The sequence below is a fragment of the Cinclus cinclus genome, chromosome 1 (assembly GCF_963662255.1).
Source record: "Cinclus cinclus chromosome 1, bCinCin1.1, whole genome shotgun sequence".
In the NCBI taxonomy this organism is placed as follows: Eukaryota; Metazoa; Chordata; class Aves; order Passeriformes; family Cinclidae; genus Cinclus; species Cinclus cinclus.
Genome location: NC_085046.1, coordinates 70,749,588 through 70,771,796, shown reverse-complemented (window position 1 = coordinate 70,771,796; position 22,209 = coordinate 70,749,588). Strand labels below are relative to the sequence as shown.

General features: G+C 35.5%; 1 protein-coding gene across 10 annotated transcripts in view; it reads left to right on the top strand.

Annotated features, from left to right (window-relative positions):
- The window catches only part of RELCH (RAB11 binding and LisH domain, coiled-coil and HEAT repeat containing), a 75,088-nt gene that overhangs the window by 21,293 nt on the left and 31,586 nt on the right, over window positions 1-22,209 (top strand). For 8 of the 10 annotated variants that reach the window (XR_009933418.1, XM_062497978.1, XM_062497818.1 and 5 more), the window contains exons 3-11: window positions 2,791-2,862; window positions 2,972-3,027; window positions 3,138-3,251; window positions 5,255-5,458; window positions 5,548-5,639; window positions 6,641-6,949; window positions 11,274-11,349; window positions 11,768-11,863; window positions 20,460-20,572. Coding sequence is in view for 8 of the 10 variants with exons in the window: in XM_062497978.1 (XP_062353962.1) it covers window positions 2,791-2,862; window positions 2,972-3,027; window positions 3,138-3,251; window positions 5,255-5,458; window positions 5,548-5,639; window positions 6,641-6,949; window positions 11,274-11,349; window positions 11,768-11,863; window positions 20,460-20,572 (1,132 nt within the window). In the remaining 2 variants the exon portion in view is untranslated. Of the gene's footprint in view, window positions 1-2,790; window positions 2,863-2,971; window positions 3,028-3,137; window positions 3,252-5,254; window positions 5,459-5,547; window positions 5,640-6,640; window positions 6,950-11,273; window positions 11,350-11,767; window positions 11,864-11,989; window positions 12,014-17,875; window positions 17,984-20,459; window positions 20,573-22,209 lie in introns of those variants that run through there. The other 2 variants (XM_062497903.1, XM_062498422.1) reach the window with 2 other exon arrangements.

Sequence of the window (22,209 nt, the reverse complement as noted above, 5' to 3'; positions counted from 1 at the left end):
TCTGTTGTTTTCCTGATGTGGAGGAGTATCTGGTTCTTTCCTTTCGGAGGCTGTCTGCAGCAAAACTTGTGTGCATTATTCTTAAGGAGTGTCAGCTCCTTCATCAAGTTCTGGGAGTTCTACATGTTATCAGCCCAGTCAAGCATGAAGTTAAACTTTAGCTTGGCTTTGTCAGTGCTTCTGAAGGCATAGCTTCAGCTTTGTAACAGGAGAAGGGGAGAGGCATCAGGTTATTTATATTAAAAGTCAATAGTTCATAATGGTTACAAATAAAGGGGTTTAAAGCTTGCATTTTTATTTAATAGAATGTTATAGAATCAACAAATGGGAATTACTAGTGTTGATTTCATTGGCAGTCATGTTGAATTAATCACTGTATGTTCGGGCAGAAGATCATGTTTCAGTATAACTTAGAGTTTTTAATCACAGTTTCACATTTGACTGAAGTTAATGTTATAGCTGTTTACATGTATGATTGCATAAACACCTACAGACTTCTTCAAATAAAAGGTACATTTGTGACTGACTTGTAAGCATCAAGGGTTGTCTGATGGCAGTTATCATGGTGCCATTAGTAAGATTAAATGAGGTACAATTGTAACAATGCTGTGTTGTGGTAGAATTCTGTGGCTGTTGTGAATTGCTACCAAGTGACATCAAATATACTATGTCTAGAGTCTTCTAGTGTGTAACAGAAACATGCAGCAGAGTCATCTACTGTTAACGTTGAATGGGTTAAGTCCTAATGACTTCTAAGAATTTTCAGCATCATCACAGTTCACTAAAATTCAATTCTTGCCGTCTGACATGGGTTTGTCTGACATGAGTTATTTGGCTTTCTATGCCTTCAGACATGTCTTATTCCTATTTTCCTTAAATTGATTCCTGAGTTTTTATAGTTTGCATTGTTTTTGTAACTTTTTTTATTATTTATATCATTCTAGTGCAGGGCACTCCTGATCTGCAACTGTTCTGGTCTTTGAAAATATTTTACAAGAGTAAAATGTTAACATGTAGTCATTTCCATAAGAAAAATTACTTAATTTGAGTTCTTGAAAATTTTCAAAAAGTGACAAATTAGTATCTTAAAACTGTGAATAAGTAACTCAAATGCAAGGAAGTGCTAAAATTAGGTACTTACTTTACCATGAGAGCATTTTCTAACTTTGTTGCACAGAAGTATTTGCAGATCAGCATTGCTGAATACTAGAGAGATTGTACATATTTTATTCATTGTATCTTCAGTTGCGCTTTTGTATTGCTGCAGTAAAATTCTGTGCATCAAACAAGTTACTTTCATGTAGCAAATGTGGTGTACTGTAGTAACTCCTTCAGTTTTTATGCAGAACTGCAAACTGAGTGAATCTTTTTTCCATGTGTGGTAATTAGCAAGAGTCTTAGTCACAGATGCTCAGAAGAGGAACTGATTTTATTTGCAGCCTTCAGTAAAATTTTTTACTAGCAAGGGCCAATGCAGTGTTTCTGTTGTGCATTGTGTTCTGGGTAGATGTTTCAAAATGCCACATTAAATTGTTTCCAGGCAGTGATTAAAGATCTCATTAAATCTTTCCTCTTAAAAGTCTCTACAACATTTTTCATTTTGCATTGTAATAAAGTATGAAACTATTCTAAATAGGTTATCTAACACTTCAGCTTGGTAGATGTTCTGTGCTCATCTCTCCTAGTTGTGAGTCCATCCTTCTCGTAACTGCATATTTCACTGTGATTAGGTTAATCTGAGAATTAGTGCAATGCATGTATTTATCTGGTAAGCTCTTCAATAGGTTTCCTTAGATGTTCTACCTGTACATGGCCATTAAAAGAACATTTGCTATATGTCTTGCAAAGGTCCAGGGGGTTAAAATTTGAAGCCGCCATGTACGTATGACCTCAGCATCAAAACACATGAAATCCCAGTGTACGCCAGTCACCACTGGCCCTTTTTGGAGGAAACATTGGAACATGGGAAACAAATAAGTTACTAGGGGGTTGGCAAGGTGAAGTAAGAGAGAGTGAAGAGCTAGAATTAAGTATTTTTTAATTTAAAGCTGACTCTGTCTTTGAAAATTGATGTAAACTTTCAAGAATAATGGTGCAAAGACTTACTTTCTTTCAAGCTTTTTTATAAGTAGTGCAGAAGAGCTGCATTTTTGGGGTGGTTTTGGTCTTGTCCTCTTCATTTGAATTCAGTTCACTGAATTCAAAATCCTTAACTGTATGATTTTTAAAACACTGTTTTTAAATAGAAATTTAAAATTACATTAGTCTTTTTAGTAAGATAAAGCACATTTCAAGATATCCCATTTAAACTACTAAAATTTTGGTGTATGATTTTATTTTCCCAAAAACTGTGGTTTCAATGGGACTGTACATTCACTTCATGGTTTAAGCTTTGCTACATGGAGACAGCTTCCTCTGTTGCCATGACATATTTACTTCTTTTAGATCTGTGTTCTTATTGCCCACATACTCTTCTTGTCTCCAAAACAAAATATTTGACAGCATCAGCTCCCAAATATTTTTGCAAAACCTTACAGCGAGTCCTTGTCAGACAGCTTGAAATTTTGACTTGGCTAACCTAAGGCCATTGAAACTATGGAAAATGTTCACCAGTTTGCTTTCAGACCAACTCTGCTGCATGTGTTCATAAGTTCCATAAGGATTGCATGCTTTATGTTTAATACAAACAGTATCTTTTTTTTCATACCCATCCTTGCTTTTTATATTTTATTTTTGTTTCCCTTGCCTTGGTTGGATGCCTGTGTGTGTTTAATCCAAATCCCTGTCCAGTCCTGGAGTTTGAACTACGGAAAGCCAAGGAGACCATACAGGCCCTTCGAGCCAACCTGACTCAGGCTGCAGGTGGTGTACATAAACCTTTTCTTAAGTCTCTACTTTAAACAATGTAGAAGTAGCTGAGCTCATCCTCTGTGAGAGAGTAAAATTTAGTTCCTTCTTTTTTCCTCCCCAGAAAATGAAGTTCCTTTGCAGGAACGAAAAAATTATAAATCAAGTCCTGAAATTCAGGTAGGTGGCTGGTGATAAATGAACTTTGCATGGATTTTAGTATGAATATACTTCCATATTTAGAAGAGAGATAAACCCAAGATCTAGTGTATTTTCTTTTTTTTTTCCAGGAGCCAATCAGACCTCTTGAGAAAAGAGCTCTAAACTTCCTAGTTAATGAATATTTATTGAAGAATAGTTACAAGCTTACATCAATAACATTTTCAGATGAAAATCATGATCAGGTAAAATTTGCTTGTGGGTTTTTTTGGGGTTTTTTACATACCCGCTTTCCATATTCTGATCTTGTCATAAACTCAAGTAAACTTAAGTGATTTTTTTTCCTGTGCATGCAGTTTGCTTCATATATATGAGTAATCTAAAAGTTAAATATGTTAATTAGCATTTTCATATATTACCCTCAGCTTGAAAACACAGCAGTTTGAGCAGTAGTTTCCCAAAATTTGTAGGAAGGAGACAGAGTGCATCCTTTAAAGGAAGCAAAACAAGAAGTGAAATACTGTGAGTTAGATATTTCCTTGTATTCTGGTGTGACACACATTCAGTTCAACTCAAGGATCTGGGTCTCAAACATAATCTTTTCCTTAGATCCTACTCAGCTGACTTGTGCTGGATGTACAGTTTACTCATTGGCTGTCTTCTGGGCATGTGTATGTGTGTGTGAGTGTCCTTTATCACCTGCAGCACTGAGTACCAGCGTTGAAGAAGCTCTTGGTAATCAGGTGTTATCCTAGATCTTTCCCAACCTAGCTATGCTTTGATGCATTTCTCTTAAGATGATCTGTTTTATATCTCTGTTGGCTTGCGTTTGATGGGAAGAATATCTTGGGAAGAATGTTTGGAAGGTTCTAATTACATTTTTGACTGTTTCTGGGTAGTTAAAACACCCAGTAACATCAACACCCAATATGTATTCATCACAAAACTGGAATATTACCAGAAAAATTAAATATAGAATTTCATCCAGTTTTATCTGTAACTGGTCCTCTTATACTTTTCCTACATTTCATATCCTAATCTTAAAGCAAATATGTTGTTAAGTGGAATTTCTGAATCATCCACCTCGACTGAATATTTGCACTTCGCATCCAAATACTTGTGAGAATGCAGCCCTCAAAAGAGAAAAGATTAGTAATTTATCCTATTTGTGTTCTCAGCTGAGAATGTTGTGTTGTGAGGCAATTAGCAAAAAAACCCCCAAATTCCTTAATTCTAGAAGGTAAATATAAACATATTGCAGTTAATGTATAGTAGGCACCTTTTTTTTTTTTTTACATTATTCACATAATTCTTCAAGGAAATAATCATTCTTCAAATAAATGTATGTGACTAGACTATGGAAAAAATACAGTGAAGACTGGGAACAACAGGAAAAAAGTTTAAACCAATTGTTAAATTTAACGTCATTAAAGAGACTGTCACAACTCCAGTGTAACAGTGCACAAACTTATTTGTATATAGAGACATGGAATATTCTTGTACTAATAGGATGATAAGATGTAAATGAGACAAGGAGGAATGGAAAGTGAAAGAAAGGAAGATAAAGTGATGGTTTGAGACAGGAGGCCCTTTACACCTCACTATCAGTCTTCTACAGTGCTGTTTGAGCTATACTGGACATCAGGAGGAATTTTTGCATGGAAATGTTAAATGTTGGAATGGACTGCCCAGAGAGGTGGTGGAGTCGCTGTCCCTGAAGGTGTTCAAGAAATGACTGGACATAGCACTTAGTGCTATGGTCTTGTTTACATGGTGATGATCAGTCAAAGGTTGCATTCCGTGATCTCAGAGGTCTTTTCCATCCTAAATGTTTCTGTGATACTGTAGCTGTTTGCCTCAGGGAAATTACATTTGCACTTGTGAATGAAACAGGAACAAAAGCAGTATTTCTGCCTTGTATCAACTGCATTGGCTTCTGCCAGAATTTGAGCAATGTTATTTCTGATTCTAACAAGTGTTCACGTCTTAGCAAAAAGTAAGTAACCTATGTGGTTTGGAAAGTACTCTCTCTAGTATGTTACCTAGAGCTGCCTTTACGGTGAAACTGCCTCAGTTCACAAAATGGATCCTCTATTGTTTATTGCTGAGTAAAGCTTCTATCTCATTTACTACAGTGTGGTCTCAATGTGATTATTTCGCTATCGCATCACCTGTGGTCAAATGAGGAAGTGAAACTAAAATAAAAGGAAGTGTATTGTATGCTTTAGTTTCTTTTATTCTTTTGAAGGATTTTGAACTTTGGGATGATGTAGGATTGAACATTCCAAAACCTCCTGACCTGTTACAACTCTACCGTGACTTTGGAAACCATCATGTTACTGCAAGAGATCTGGTGGATGCATCAGTTGGTGTAGATGATGATGAATTAGAGGCTGATACTCCTATTCTTGGGACCGTCCCTGTGTTTGAAACAGCAGCACAGTCAATAGAAGTAAGACTGTACAGAAGAAATATTACATCTGTTTGATGTACTACTTAACTTCATTGCACTAAACTCTTCTATTTCTGTCTTGCGTTTAGCAATGTTTAATAGTGCAAAAATTAGAAGATCAAATTAGTGTGTTAAACAGTGAGAAATGGTCTTTGATGGAGCAAATCCAAAGACTTGAAAGGTATGTACTTACCATCCTGCTTGACTCATGACAAATGTTAGATAACTTTTCAATGTTTTTCTAACACATACATGAAACCATTAACTTAGATATAGGAAATGACTGGGAATTCTTCAGGGCAGGGCAGTCTTTCCTTTTCAATACATAGTATTTGCTTTAGAAAAAGGAAGAGACTTCAAACTGATTATTTCCCTATTATTGCCTATTATTACATCATTTAATTTTGTAACCAATTTTGTTCTTTCAATGTAGCTTCTTTATTTCTTTGAAAACAATTGCTTCTGGTCTGTTTTACATAGAATTTTTCTTTAATTAGCTTTATCTCGCTCCTTAGTGTGTACAGCTTGCAAACACTGTCAGAAAGATGCTTGTTTTAGTATCTGATGTCAACACAGTTTTTCTTTCTGAAGGGCAAGACTAGTAGACATGATGGTATCTTTATAACAGCAAAAAACTACTTAAAAGTTTGGTCAAAACATACCATTATGTAAGCCCTAAGATGTCATTGCTCTTAAGAGGTGTACTAGTGCAGTGTGTGGGAAAGTGCATAAATTTTAAGTGGCTTTATTGACTTGCGTACTTACCATTTCAAAGCCAGATAGGATAGTACATATTGATTCACCCCTGTAGTATTTTATGTTTTGCATCCTCGATAGAGTTCTATCTTGTGACTATTTGTGTCTCAGTGCTCAGATTTCAGCAGAAGGAGGTAAAACTCTTGTTACTCTCTTCATTGATTCACTCTCTCAGAGTGTAACATTTTTCCTGCTACTAATTATTTACTAAAATGCTCAATGAAACAAGTGCTATTTGAACAGCTTGTGTGATGAAAGTTGTTTCTGTTATCGGATTTCTTAAACATACATGAATTGAAGAGGGACCTCATAAGTATGTTGAGCTCTTCAGTATGTTGTCTTTATTTCTATGCTGCAGTGGTGTGATTTGATTTGAACAGTATTTGAATGAGAGCTACAAAAGTATTTCATATTTTGCTTTTTCAGTGAAATAGATCTTCTCAAGAATGAAAACTTTGCTGTGTCATCAGTTTATGGTGTAGCTCCCCACCCTTCTTTAAAACAAGTGCCTCTCACAGTCTCAGAGGACAATGGACGGTACTTGGATATCAAGAGCTCTGAGAATGACAGTAAACATGGAAATATTGAGGAAACAAGCCTTGCTTTATCAGCTGAAGTGGATTCAAGGACTTCTAAAGATGATATGCTAAATTCTGTGCCCTCTAAAGAAACAGAGAAACTGTCCTCATGTGCTCCATCATCTAAAGCTGCAGTCCACTTTGATAAACCTAATAGGTTAGTGACAAGTTGTAAACTGTATGCTATTATTAAAAATTATTGTGAAATGAATAGATATTTTTCTGACAGTGAAATTTTGCCAAATGAATAGATCATTTGTGTTTTGAAGGCAAATAAAAGACAACATACTTCTAGGCTACAGTGCTGGTATTTTCATAATGTTCCTAATCTCTTCAGGAAGGAGTACGTGTGGCAAACATACAGTTTTAGTATTAAGTTTCATAAATTCTTTTTACTTGTATCAAAAACCAGCCCTTTTTGTTGCAACAAAAAATAGGTAAAATCAGAATAATGAATAGGAAGACAAGAGAGTTCTGTTCTCTTTTTAAGTTTTAATTTCATAATTCTCTTCTGCTTGAAGGGTTGTTGGGAAATTTTTTTACTGTTTCTGTGTAGATGTGTATGACTCTCCTAGAGAGCAGTACTATTTTCCATTTACTGTGATTTTCAGAAAGGTATACTGCTTGCATACTGCTTTTTTGAGTCTTGATTTTGAAGCAAGTCTTCACTGGGCAGCTATGATTATTTTACCTAAAATAGGGTATTCATGTTGTGTTATTACTTGGAGACTGAGTTTCTGCTTGTAGTGTTCTTGAGAAAGCCCTTTCAACCTGTACAAGTGTTTTGATAGTGAAGAGGAGAAGTGATTTGTTCATTAAGTGATAGATAAACCACTGTGGTCGTGAGGAGTAACACGGACCACAAACAAAGAGGGTACGTACAACTCGAAATTGTTACCACTGTGGGCAAAGATACGCAAGTAGTTCACCTCATGATTTTATTGTTGCTATTCCTTGGGAAGCAGGCAGCCATCCTGCTTTGTCTTTAGTCAGCTCACTTAGCAAGCTTTTGCTGGTGTTGATGCTGCAGTTTGTTTCTAGAATTATCTTTCCATCTAAAATACCAAGTAGAAATCTATGTGACATTCTGTGCAGATGGAAAAATAAATGCAAGCTTGTAGTAGCAGGGCAAAAGGAACAACCAAAAAAAGGAGTTGCTAACCCTGTTTGTAATTACCTTTTCTTGCAAACCCTTACAATCCTATTTTTTTCTGGATTTTCTGTACTTCTTGCACTAACTTGTAGCATCAGGGCTACTTTTTCAGTGATATTTTAACATTTAGAATTGGACAGGAGGAAAGATATCTGATTTCTGAATGTAATACTTTGGAGTCTCTTAACAAATTTCTTCTCTCTCAGTTGATTATACTAGTGTTTAACAGGAAAGTAGAACAGCTTAGATTTTTCTGGAAAATGTTCAGTGGTTTGGTTTAAGCCTTCCAATTTTTTTTCTTTTAAAGTTTCTTTCAAATCCTAGCTGAAAACCTAGACTATGCAGTAATCAAAACTTAGAGCTGTTGTGCATTGATTGCTATATACTTGTCTTCCTACTTTAATTTGCTTTGTTGCAGATTTCTTTTTGCTTAGATTAATGGTGAGTGCTGGTGGCATTAAGTGCAAGAATATTAAATTGACGATTTGGGAACAGTGAGGGTGTATATCAAAATAGGATTAAATCAATGAGTGGGGAATGAACTGTGTATTTCCAGTGGAATTTATGACAGTGCAGTCTAGAAGAACAGCATTTGTTCTGCTGCTCACAGCCGTTTTAACTGTAACTGCGCATTGATTTATTTGAAAAGTAGTTCAGTGAAGCTGTGAATTGAGTTAAATTCACAAGCCCCCTCAAGTGCAGCTCACTGCAGAAATAAGTAATGCACGTGTAATACGTGGCTATTTTTGTACTCTGTTTTGGGCTTAATATGTCAGCAAAAGGTCAAAGGAAAGTATTTGATACAGGGTTTTATAGACCAGTATCTAGTACTAAATTTTCTTCCTGGATTATGTCCTAGGTTAGTAATAATGCAGTAATTTTTTTTCACTAAGAAAATAAACTATTTGTGAAACGTTTTGAGATCTGCGGGAGAAGCAGCACAATGGAAATGCTGGGTATTTATTGATTTTAGTCCTGGGTTATTTGTAGAAGACAATTACTATAATTTATTCAGAATGTGCTCAGAAGGGTTAAAAACATATGACTCTATCCTAACAGGCAAGATAGTTACTACTGTATCTATAGAGTGTTTTCTTGGCATAAATCTTACCCAAATGGGAAGAGAGAGGAGGAAGTGAGCCTGCTTTGTGTCACTGCACTCAGAGCAGCTGTGTGTGCATGCTGGCAAATGAGGACATGGCTATAACTGGAAAAATGCCTCAGTTAACAGATTGCAGTGCAAAACACTAGCCGTGGTTTAAATAGACTGCACCACATGTGTTTATTCAACTAATTTAAGGTGTGTGGTAATTTGCACCAAATACAAGGCGTTTTCTGTATATAGCAGTCCTGGCTTTTTGAGTGAATTGACTCTTTATTCCTAGAGTTACACAGAATAGAATAGTAGTTCTTGGGCTTTTATTCATTTTACTTTCTTATATTTGGACATCTTCACTACTGGCATCTGTTGGCCCTTGAAGAGACAACTGACTTGTGTGCAAGAAGCCTTGGTCTTTGATGAGTTTTGTGCAGCATAGCCATCAAGGATTTTGTTAGACTTCATTAAGGAGAAGCTTTCTGGACTCCAGGTATAGCCAGCAATTTTAACAGGATCCACGCTGCCCAGAGCTTGCTGTTATTTAACCTACAGGGAAATTCAGTGACATACTGTCATACTTTTCATTCCCTGCAAAGTAGAAATGGAATTTTGCCCTTATGTAGGATTTTAGATAGGATTCCAAGGGGGAAAGGATCTGATTTTCTGTAGAATGAATGCCAAGGTTGAAGGACAGCCTGGTCAAAGGCCTCACCTCTGTGTTAATGTTAAGCTGCTGCTTTGCAGTGCTTGCTCATGTTCTCCCAGTGTAAAATAGCTCTACAGTCTTGAGTAGAAATCTGTAAATCTGCCAGTCAAGAACATTTTACAGCATAAGGACTAACATATTGTGAAACAGAGGTTCTTTATAGCTAGCTACCATTTAAGTAGTTTAGTAACTTTTTTAAAGTGATCTTTGCACAAAAGCAAGCTGAATAGAATTAAAACAGTCTTCCTTCTTTAAAATTTAAAATGTACTTTAAAAATCCATACCGTTAAGAAAAAAAATTAATTTAAAGTAACAAAAGTTCTTATTTATCATAATTTTCTAAATAGAAGAGGAAACTGGTATATTTATTGATATCCTCTTGGATTAGTTTAAGTAATTACATGTAGGAGCTTTGATTCTTAATGGGTTTTTTCAGTTAGAAAAAAGGTGAATGATGGTGTATTTACTGTAAGAAATATTATGTTTCAATTTATTGGATAAATGTACGTCCATGCACATAATTGTGTGTTGGATTTTGTGTGCTCGTGTGTATTTTTGAGGGTTCAAAGCTGTTACCACTTTCCACAAAAGAAATAGTAATTGCCTCCTCTCAGTGTCATTAGAGGACTCCAAGAGCAGATGATGGTAATGGGTGAAAAATGCTTTCTATGCGTGTTTTGGAAGACAAATGTTGTCTTTCTTCTTTAAACATAGTGGATGAAGCAGTGTTAGATTAGCATCCAAGTACAGCCCTCAGGTAAGGCAGAGGAAGTCGTCCTTACTGGGAAAAAGAGGGTGCTGCTGCTTGCCTGTTTAAAGTAGTGGTCAGTAACTGTGTTCTGAGAACACTTCTGCCAAATTACCCTCTTCAGACACAGCTGTTTTGAAGCTTTTATCAGGGTTTGATACGGATGTTTAAGGCTTTGAGTAGTTCGGCTGCATTGGCTGGTGCTGGATGTGGCCATGAGGCAGTGCTTGTGCAGATGCACCAGTTTAGACAGCAGTTTAAGATTGATTTTGAGGTTCTGGCAGCATTTGAATCCCAAGTTTGCTCAGCTGTCACTTGGGGATCTAACTATTTAAGCCTGAAGCTCATAACTTGACTGACTACTTAAATGCTTTTATGCAATTTGCACAATCTCGGAGCATTAGGCAAAAATACTGTTTTGTCTGATTTCTGTGCCTGCCCCACCCCGTTTGCATAATTGCATGCTTCCTCTTGTATTGCCTAAGCTTCCTTTTCTTCATGCTTTAGTCCTATTTTTGACTGTGCAGCAGTTGGAAAGATGTTATATGTCTTGGAACTAGAAGTAACTTCTTAATTAGGACACTGGTTTTTTTCTTGCTGCATCTAAACACCCTAAAAGTCAAAGATAATTTTAAAACTTCTGTTGTATGAATCACGTAAACATGTGTTCTAGGTATCCTTTTACCTAGCTGATTAAACCAGAGCTAAGGGACTTGCTCTATCACCTTTCTGATTTATGCGTTCTTCCCCCTCTCCCTTTTTGATGATATTTCAGGGAATTGTCACCAGCTTTCCATCAAGCACTACTGTCTTTCTGTCGGATGTCAGCAGACAGCCGTTTGGGATCAGAGGTATATTTCTTGTTGACATAAACTAAAAGATCCTTCATTTTGCATGGCAGCAATAGTTAAACAAGCAATAATTGCTTTGAAACAAGATACAGATAGAGAAATTAATCTATGTGCATGAAAGTTATGAAATATAGATATGTTTTCAGATTTTATGCTAAATATGAAACCTAGTGATAGAGCTGTAATTACTGGAAACTTTTGAGTCTCTACTGGAAACTTTTGACTCTCTACAAGTGGATTCATGCTTTTGAAATTACTGACACATCAAAAACTCACAGCTTAATGTGTGGGAGTAAAGTAAACACTTTTCTGGTAAGTGATCATCAGCCTGCTGCAATTTTTATTGTTCCTTTCAAATGGTATTTTTTTCTGTTCCCGTGCTTCTAAAAAAAAGCAAACAAGCAACTTGGTTTTCTAGGTATCTCGGATTGCAGACAGTGAGAAAAGTGTCATGTTAATGTTGGGACGCTGCTTGCCTCATATTGTTCCTAATGTGCTGCTTGCAAAGCGAGAGGTGAGGAGCCCTGAAATTTTTATCACAGTATTTTGTTGTTCATTTTGAAGATGTTGTGTCTAATTTCATGGAAGTCTATTACTTGCAATCATATTCTTACTTTTGTGCATGCATCTCTGCTCCTAGAAAATGGTTTTACACCTCTGTCAGGTGAGTTCAGTAAACCTGCATGGTATCTTAATATTTCTTCCTCTGCTTAAGGCACCCATTAGCATTCAGCAGGATTGTTACTGTAGGTCCATTTGTTTGTGATAGTACAAATGTTTTTGTTAGGGAAGACCTTATCAGTGTGCATTGTAAAGAACAGGGGCTATGAGTTCAAACACTGTTTGGTTTATTTGGTCTATCAATTTAAATAAGGAATAATGTTCAGGTTCTTTTGCAGCACTGTGTACTTCAACAAAAATAATCTTCAACAAAGAAATTACTTTAATGTGTTTTCTTGGAAGCTCCATGTATCAGTCTAGTAAAGGTTCATCAAAAATACCGCTTCCTAAGGAAATGAGCAATCTTGCTTATACGTTTTCCTTAACTTTAAAATGACAATGACTAAAAATTATGAACATGTAATGTTTATTTTGAATGTAACTGAAGGTGATGGTTTGCATAATCATTCCTGCTATATAACATACAAAAGGAAGGAAAAAAAGTGACTAGTTTTGTTTTGCTTTGTGTAAATATTGCTCATTACCAAATATATAAAAAACCCCAAAACCAGAAGACATATCAAACAGGAATTGTGTCCTTTTAGTTGACACTGAAGTAAAGAGTTTAAAGTAGCATATTTCATTGAGTATGTTTTAGTCCTTGTTGACGGGACCTACAGTATGGTAGACTTAGTTGTGTGTTTTGCATAAATTCATTTTGAGGCTTTGAAAACTCCTCAAGAAATTTGTACTGATCCTGTAATCTAAAATTTTATACCATGCAAGTACTTACAAGCAGCTGTCACAGTGAACTTGAGCTATGCGCTATATTTTGAAAATTAATAAAAGGCTTTTCATTTTTGAGGGGATGGGGGTGTTAACTGGGTGCTCTGGAAATGCTTCTGTCTTTCACAATATTTTTGTGAATGTTCCTGGATCAGTGCTTAATTTCTGATTTATTTATTCCTTTCCCTTCCTTCCTTCTGCTTGGCAGGATGTGGTATTTTGGCTTCTTTTCACAGCTTTTAGCATAATCTGTGTAACATATTGAATATTTTTGTGACCTTTTAGTCTGTTTCTTACTTAGGTTGTTTTACAGTGAAAATTACATTTGATTACATGTATTTTTGCCTTAAATTATCTGTTTCAGTTTAATTGAAAAAGCCACAAATGACAGTTGAGTAATTCGATTACATGGGATGCTTAATGTTTCAAGAATTGAAATTTGCTTTTAAAATACCTTTTAGTTACTTGCCACCTTTTGCTATAGCTATTTTAAGGTTCTTTCTGATGTAGTCATTGAACTTCAAGGAAAAGTTGGATAGACCATGTGTCAGTATTTATCTTAATTATGAAAAGCTAACCTAAGAACTAGGCTGTCTTCAACAAGGTATAACTTTGTCCAAAAACAACCTTATAATGAGATTTTAGCACAGAGAAGTGGTATAAAAATATACCTAAAGATCACTAATTTGAGAAGCATGTGCAGCAGGTTCAGATCACAATGCAAAGTGATCACTAGTCTGTTGTGAAACAACAAGAATGGTAGTATTTGAGATCTTACACTATCAATGTGCTAGGATGAGAGTTAAACATAATTTTTTGATGATTCCCTGAAATGTCTTTGTACTTAAAGCATCTGTGATGTTGAAATTGGTTGCAAAATCTTAAGCTGAAAATTACATGCTGTGAATCTGCATTTCCGAGAAACTGAGTTTGCGGAGGTTGACAATTTCTCAGTAGTTTAGCAGAGATTCAGAAACCATTTTTCCTATGCTTTTAAGCATTTTAAGGTCAGCAGCAGCCTTCTTGATCCAGTAGTAAGTGTTCTGGCAAATATTATAGTTGACATTTCTGAAATTATTTATTTTTGTGAATTGGTGCAGCTTTAATTGTTCTTCAGCATCTGTAATTTAGATTCCAATGGAAGCTAACAAAGAAGAAGAGACACTGTATTGAGTATGGTGGCTGAGGGGATAATTTCAGTTGTTTCCCAAAAAAAAAAGCAGTTCAACTGTGTAAAATCAATAATGCATCATCCAAGAAAATTGCCCCAAAGCAATTCGTAGTCATCGAAAATAATGTAACAACATATAAACTTAATTTTGTTTTCATCTCAAACATCTAGGTTATCTTAACTCCCTGAAAACATGTATGTCAATATTTAGATTTGTATATGAATGCACTCACAAATAAAGGAGATGTTGCAATCCAAGTAACAGTAAGTGGAATGACCAGTAACAAAATGCTAAAAAACAGTTCTTAAAAAAAGGCCATTGTTTGGGATGCAGTCTGTGATAATACTTCTCACAGATGAGCAGCTTGGGTTCATAAAAATTGATCTACACTGGAGTCTGCCCTTTCAATTGTTATTTTACTACTTAAAATACATTGACAATCAAAAAATTGTAAAAGTAAAATCAGCCACCTTCTGTTTGTTAACAGATGTACCATAGAAAAATTCCTTTGGCTAAAATGTAATTAGAGAGAAGCAATATTTTAAAATATATGTAATAACTGATCAGTGCAATACTCGTTTCTCACGCTTTTTTAGATGTAAAAGTCGATGTTTTTTGGTCAGGAAACAGCAGTAACCTTGTTTGTATGTACAACTACCATACTCTGCAGTATATAGTCGTTTAATGGAGTTTGGCCTAGAGTAAACTTTCTGTTTTAATATCTTGCTACTCTTTTTCTTAACCAACACTTTTATTTAATTATTTACATCTTTGATCTCGCCCATTATTCCAGTGTTAGACTTTAACTTTCTTTTGTGTTAGACAAACTTAGCAAAATTGCAATAGTAGTGGTCTACTGAATATGCACTACTAAATATACTGAGAAACTGTTGTTTATAGAGAGTTCAACATGTTAAGAACACAGTTTTGCTTTTATTTGTTTGCGAAGTTGAAGCAAAGATAGTGTAAAGTCTTCAGGCTCTGGATTGATGCCATTCTCAGTCTCCACTATAGATTGAAACCTATCATATCGATGTGTGCTGGCTGCACATAAGTCACCAAGGCACTTTAATTCTCTGGTGTGTCTCTTAAAACACAGTAGAGTTGAGTATCTTACTAAAAATTTTCATAAGTGTTTTTTTATGCTTTAAAAACCATAAAATATTGGCTTTGCTAAGGAAATGTAAAAGAAGACTGAGTCAGGTCTTGGTCTCTTAATTGTTTGTTTCCAGGGATTGTGTCAAGTAGATTTCATTCTGGTTGGATATGGGTAAGGATACATAAACTTGAGCTGCTGGGCATGAAAATTGTTAGCTATCAATATCTTCTAGATGACCGCTTTAATTTCACATTATAGGGGAGAATAAAGAAATCTAAATGAACTATTACAATGCTTTGTAACTCTGTAAATCTTAGATTGCAGTAGATTTCTATAGATTATGTTTCTGAAAAACAGGGGTAATGTTGACCACAGCCTGTTTGCTGGTCCTTTTCTGGTATATGTGCAGTGTTGGCTTGCCAGGCTGTTTTGTGGGGAGGCTGAAGGTGCTCCAGAAACATGAGATATAACCATTTTTTACATTCTTTAGTTCCCTTCTCCTCAATATGAAGGCCTAGAGCAGTTTCCTTAGAGTAAAATAGCTCAGTCTCATATAGAGTATCCTTGTAATCTCTAGTCTGAAAGCTGATATCTGTCAACACTTTTTCTAGAAAGCTTCCGTAGTTCATGGATGCAAGGAGTTGAATTTTATGTTTATGAGTTAAATTGCCAGCTTTTGTCGTATCACAAACTCTTGTATGTGTGTTTTCAAATAAAGAGTAGATACAGACAAAGTACACACCCTAACTTGGATTCTTTTGTAAAAGAATCCCTTTGGGATCTCTGAGGGGCTTATTTTGGATCCTGGAATAATAGTCTCAGCCCATGAGAGGTAATTAGAGCTGTGATTTTATAATATAAGTAAGATTAGTAGCACAAAGTTTTGAGTCATGCATTAATCCTATGATTTTTTTTTTTTTTCATTTTAAAACTGAAAGGATGAATTTGGAACTTCAAATACTTTCTTGCCCAAGACAGTCCCTATCAGTGGCTTGTTGGTATCTGCAGCTGTTTCAGTTGCAGACAATAAGATTATTTTGTTTTATTTACTTGTTGCCAGAGGCTAAGTTACAGAATAATTTTAACATAGCATTATTCAATATAATATAAGCATTATTCACAATATAAACATTGACTATAAAGAAGATTAAAAGGCACACATTAACAAAATTGGTCATGTCATCCTGGGTTATATACTGTCGCCTGCAATGCATTCATATTTGGAGTAATAAAAAATACTAGTATTTGAACCTACTGAAGTAACCAGTCTCGACACCTAGCACTAGCTAAATTTATTCTTTGAGATAATCATTTAGCTTATGAACGTTCCAACAAGAAGACATTAGTGAGAGCAACTAAGATGCAGAAGACTTGTTTGAATGTTTAGCTCAATATTGTTATAATGATGGAAGCAACAATGACAGAAAATTCCTTGCTACCTTCTAAGATGCTCACTGTATGATGCACTTCAAAATAACCCAAAGTTTAATATTTTGTTGTAATACTTTTAATATGTAGGGGGAACTGTCTTGCATATCGTTTAGGTGGTGCTAATTACTACGAAAAAGCCATGTTCTTTTGACCATGATGGAGACAAAGGTACTCTGGATGTCCATGTAAATGCTGCCTTTATCGATAACTCAAATAGTGAGTCCCTTTCAAAGATAATGGAACAAGCTGTAAGTTAGAAAGAAATTGTCCAGAGATACTATGGTGATAAAAATGTGAGTTTTTCTCTGGAGAGACCTACATGGAGAGTTACACAGAAGTAGAGCAGAGGGAAGATGGGCTGTTTTAGTTCTCCTGTGCAATGTGTTAGGTCACCCTCAGGATATTGTCTGTGAGTGACCTGTGTGAGCTTCTCTCACAGTAAAACCAAAATAACTTTTCTCTCCATTCTGCATCTGTGTAACTCACAAGTATAAACTGCCTCAGATTTGAACTTGGTTTTTCAATAATAGAGGTGAGACCTATGATGCCTAATGTTTTATTGCATCAAGCTGCAAGTGTGGACAATGTTACGATGTCAGTCTGCTTGGAATCTAATGGGAAAGCGGTATCAAAGCTCTGGAAGTCACTCTTCCTGCTATGGTCATAAGAGTCACTAGGCACTCCTGTTGACTAACACTGACATGAACTATCAAAACTCATGTTCTAAACTCAAAAGCGAAAGAGAAAAGACAATAAGGACTCTGGGATGAACAGGATGTTTAGGAAGGATCCCAAATTAACTAGAGGGAGAGTTGTTGGGTTTTTTTGAAACTTAAGTTCTTGCTTTGTGACTGTCAGCACAAGTGGTATTCCTTCCCAAGGAATGCATAGTGTTTCAAATAGCACTGGAAGTCCACTCCTTGATTATTAATAATTATATAGTCTCCATAACAATCTTGTGAACTTTTCTCTTGAATCTAAACAAATACTAATCTTACCATGTCTTATTGGAAAATTACTACTTTCTATAGCTTCTCTGCTGGTTTCAAGAGTGAAAAATCTGAGATTTGTAAAACAAATCTACATTAAAGGCATGACCCTTAGCAACAGGAAGCAACAAGAAACCTGTAGGTTGGTTTTTGTTCTTAATGCACCTGAATGTCCTGAGAAGAATTTGCCCCTTGTAAGTCTTTGGGAGGTTTCACTTGACCTGTTTTGTCCCTCTGTAGAGCAGTTTTCTTCCGGTCCCACAGTCCCCTTTTCTTCCAGTTTACCTTCTTGTCCCTGAGGGCTATAGGGAGCACAGAAAACACTGTTCAAGACTTCTCACTGTTTCTCCACTCCCCTTAATAGAAGGAACTGTAGAAGCCCTGATGCAGCGATGCAGAGAACACTCTCTTCTCCCATAGTATGCATGAGAGAATGTGACCAATGGACAAGAAAATACAGCTAATTCCATCAGCTATAATAACCAGCTTTCTGCAAGGTAAAGAACCAGCCTTGTATCTGCCCCATGTCAATGCTGTTAGGTTACTCATTAGCCTTTCAGACACAAGGCAGTAGTTTCTAGGTGAATATTCTCAGGTGTTTTCCTTTCATGCAGACTCAGCTGAAAAAAGACAATGTTAACTTCCTTAAATTCCATAAGAAGCTTTAAAAAAACCCACCTCGTGGGACTGTTTTAAAATCTAGCAATAGTTCTAAGTAAGCAATTGACACTTTTGAGTAGGTACTCAAGCATACTAAGAAAATGAAATCAATACATTGGTTCCAACATGAAACAAAAATCCCATAAACATCCCATTTCATGGAGTATATTCTTTGTAAAGCTTTTCATAGGAATATTTAAGAATACTTGCAAGAGCAGTTGAATCATATGAATTTAGGTTAGATTTCAGAAAGTTTATTTCACTACAGTAACACATAGTTGTTTAGCTTTAAATTTTTTAATTGGCTTTATTCTTTATGGTGATTAATTTTGTTCTCTATCTACAAATTGTAATCAGATTTCCTATTTAAAATACTTTAATGTATAATTAGTGGTATTTAGAGTGGTGTTGAGTTGTACATTACTTTAGTAATATTCTTTCAAGTGTTTTTGAATTAAAGCAGAGTTTGCAGGAGAGAAAATTCTATGCAGTACAAAAAAAGGTGAAGTAGGTTAAACCCCCTGACTTCTCAGCACTTTAAATGGGTAAAAATCTTAAGTAACCAAAAATAATAAGCAGGCAAACATGCAAATTCTAGAGGGAAAGAAGCTCGCAGCTGAAGAAGTTATTTAGTTCTTCATGCAATTTAATTTGTCAAATTTCTTTAATGCAGGTCTTCAGTTCATATTATTTTGTGTTGTGCTACACTTGTTTAAAAACAACCCCCTGTTACTCTTTAAAGTATTTAAGAAATGGAAATGTTAAAATTATTAAAAGTTCTTTCATTTCTCCTTCTCTCCTTTTAGATTTTTTTAAGTGATAAGTAGGATATTTCAGTGTTGTCTCCTCTGTCATAGATTCCCTAATCTGTATCATAATTGAGTTAAATGTTGTCAATATATCTTCCAGAATCATAGAATGCTAAAATGCAGTTTAGATTGTGTTTTGGTCATCTGTGGAGATAGAAAATAGCACACCAAGTAGAATTCTTGTAAAATGGAGGGAGGGGGGGAAGCTTGTCAGGAGTTGACTAGCTTAGCCACTGCTCTAACATGGAGTCTAGTTCAATGTTTAATATAAATATGGCTTCTGCTGTTTAGGAAAATACAGATTGAGCAGTGAGGATGTTGTCAGTGGTGTTTCCACAGGTCCACAAGAACATCATGGTTAGGTCTCTTTAATTATCTGCAAGAAGAATTTTTCACCTCCCTGCAAAGTCATTCTAAGCAATCACAGATTTTTCCAGCTTTTGTATAATCTCTCCTACTAACATTAGATATGTTTCCCACTGTCACCTACTTATTTGTCGCAACTTAATAATTCAGAAAAAGTCTTTCTGCTGAAAATAGCTCCAAAGTACACAGCAGGTGTGCAAGATAATCTCCAGATCACTTGCCCATGTTTTTTTCCAGACACTGAGGATATTCTTGTTCTTTTTTTTACTGACCTCCCAGTGTGATGTTTCTGTCCCTAAGATATTAAATCACCTAAAAACTGTCTGCTTCCAAATTCAGTTGGAGTACAATCTCACATCAACAAGGTCAAGGGAAGGGACTTCCAGACAATGTTTTAGAAACATTTATTTCTTCTGGGAATGAATACCATGAGCTTTGTAGGCATATTTAGAAAGGAAGAGGTCTCCACTCTGAAGATCCTTGTGTTTTCTCTCTGTGTTTTACACAGTATTTTCTTTGTAATTTTTTCCTTTAAGGGATTTCAATTGCTCCAAAAAGAAAATTCAGCTTCAGTGATTGCTTCTGTATGGAAAAAAAATAATCATAAAACCTTTACAAAAATCAGATAATTGGCAGTCAACACAAAATCTGTCTGCAGTCACCTTTACCGGTGGATGTTTCTCATTGTTTATGTTTTCAAAATTGTGCACAAAACTGTGTGGATGCATAATCGGAAATTTTAATCTTTAACTCTGTGGCATTTTTTCATAGGAGCTTTATTCTGTAGTTGTATGAGGAGCTTCAGTTCAGTAGGTAGTGAAAACATTTGAAACCATGATTGTCCTCTTAATTCTGGTTACAGCTGACCTGCATATATTAACTGTAATCTTTGCAGAGCTTTTCATTTTATGTGCTGATTCTCCACTGATTTTTCCTAGCAGGAAATTAATTCTAACGTTTGTAGACCTTCACTTTCTTCAGGTCACTTAATAAGACATCAAGACTCCAAAGTATCTTTTCTAACCGTTTTAATGTTACGTGATGTTAGATTTATCGTCTTAGTTTCTTTTGCTATGAATGAATGTATTCCCAAAGCAATTTTACTTTGTTTGGTTTTCCCCTACCCACAACTTTTTAGGAATTGATCCCACTCATACTGTGTACAGCCTGCCTCCATCCTGAACCCAAAGAGAGAGATCAGCTCCTGCACATCCTGTTCAATTTGATCAAACGACCAGACGATGAGCAAAGGTGTGTTTGTGCTTGTGTGGTATAGGACAAGCAGGAATGTTTTTCTCTGCCCAAGCAGCAGAACTAAAAGAAATTGGATATTATTGGGTGGTATTAAACAAGTTTTGTGTAAGCTGGTACTTTGCTTATATTTGCTTATATTGCTTATACTTTGCTTGTGTTGACAAATGTATGCCAACTCCAGGACTTTCCATTTTGATGACCTGTACTTCCTTGTTACTGAAATGTAAGAATGTGCTTGTAAGCTACAGTGTAACATTTCAGGGTTTTTTTCTGTTTAAAGATGAACTTAAACTCTTCTGTTAAAATGATCTGTAACATTATAATTCTTAGTACTGGTTGATGTAAAAATCAAAACAATTATTTTTTTTAAACCTGTCTTAGTAATCTGCATGTTTGTTCGGATAACCGCCACATTTCTTTGGGGAAAAGAGTGCTCTTTCTACTTATGGATCATTACTATGGTAGCAGTAAGAAATTCAGAAGAATGTAGCAATGATCTAGGTCTGATAGGTGTTAAGAACTTTGTTTCATTTTGGTTAATCATCTGAAACAAAGTGCCTTTTGTTCTATAGATTGAGTTCTTCCCTAGTGCTCAAGAAATCTGACTTTGTATTGATCTTGATGAGAATATCCTTAAGGTTGAAAGACAGTATCCAAGCTGGTATGTTTCCTTCTTTAAACTGTGGACTGACTTTTCATGTTGGGTCTGTAGCTCTTCCGTTATTTTAATTAAAGTTGTTTTGGAAAGCATCTGTAGCTATTGTTGCTCTGGGCTGTCTTCAGACAAAATAGGCTTTATGAAGTAGGTGGAAAGCATTTCTTTTAGAGACTCTCCAAAACTGAAGTGTTCAGGCATCTTTCTAAACCATTCCCATGGTAAAATTTAGAGATTAGGTATAATTGAATGCTATGGCTTTGGAGACAAAAACCATGCTTAAATAAACAAAAACAACTTGTAGCATAGTGGCACCATGCAGATTGAAATTACAGAACAATGCAGTCCTGGTTCTACTTCAGAATCATTAGAAATCTACTTATGAAATGTTCTGAATGTCCCATGTGGATTGAGAGCTAAAATAATTTGTGGTTGAAGGGGAAGGAAATTACATGTCACTTGGAGTCTCTTGTGCTTAATTTGTTACAGGATTGGTGGCCTATCAAGTAGACTCTTCATACCTCCCTGTAGGGAGGATATGTATGCACTAGGTGCGTCTTTTCCAGCAGTTAAGTAAGAAGCAAAAACATTTTTCCTTGAATTTGTTTAATTTTTGTTGTGAATTAGAGATTTTTATATATAAAAATATAATGAACATTTGCACACATAGAAATAATAATTGCTTTTAAAGGTGCCACTTTTATCCTCCTGGCTTTGTTCATTAAGATCCCATTTAAATTTTAAAAATGCCTATCAAGTTCTCTTCTGCAAAGGAACAAAAATGTGTTCACATAACCTCTTTTTTTTTTTTTTTGTTTTCTCCCTACTTTTTACCTTGATCAAAGGCATAGTTCTCTGAATGTGATAGAGAGGTAAAAAAACCAAATACACACAACACAAAACAAAAGATCTTGCTCTGGTTGTTGGCCTAAAGAATGCTGGGATTAGAAAAAAACCCTTTTTGATAGGATCTTTCTCC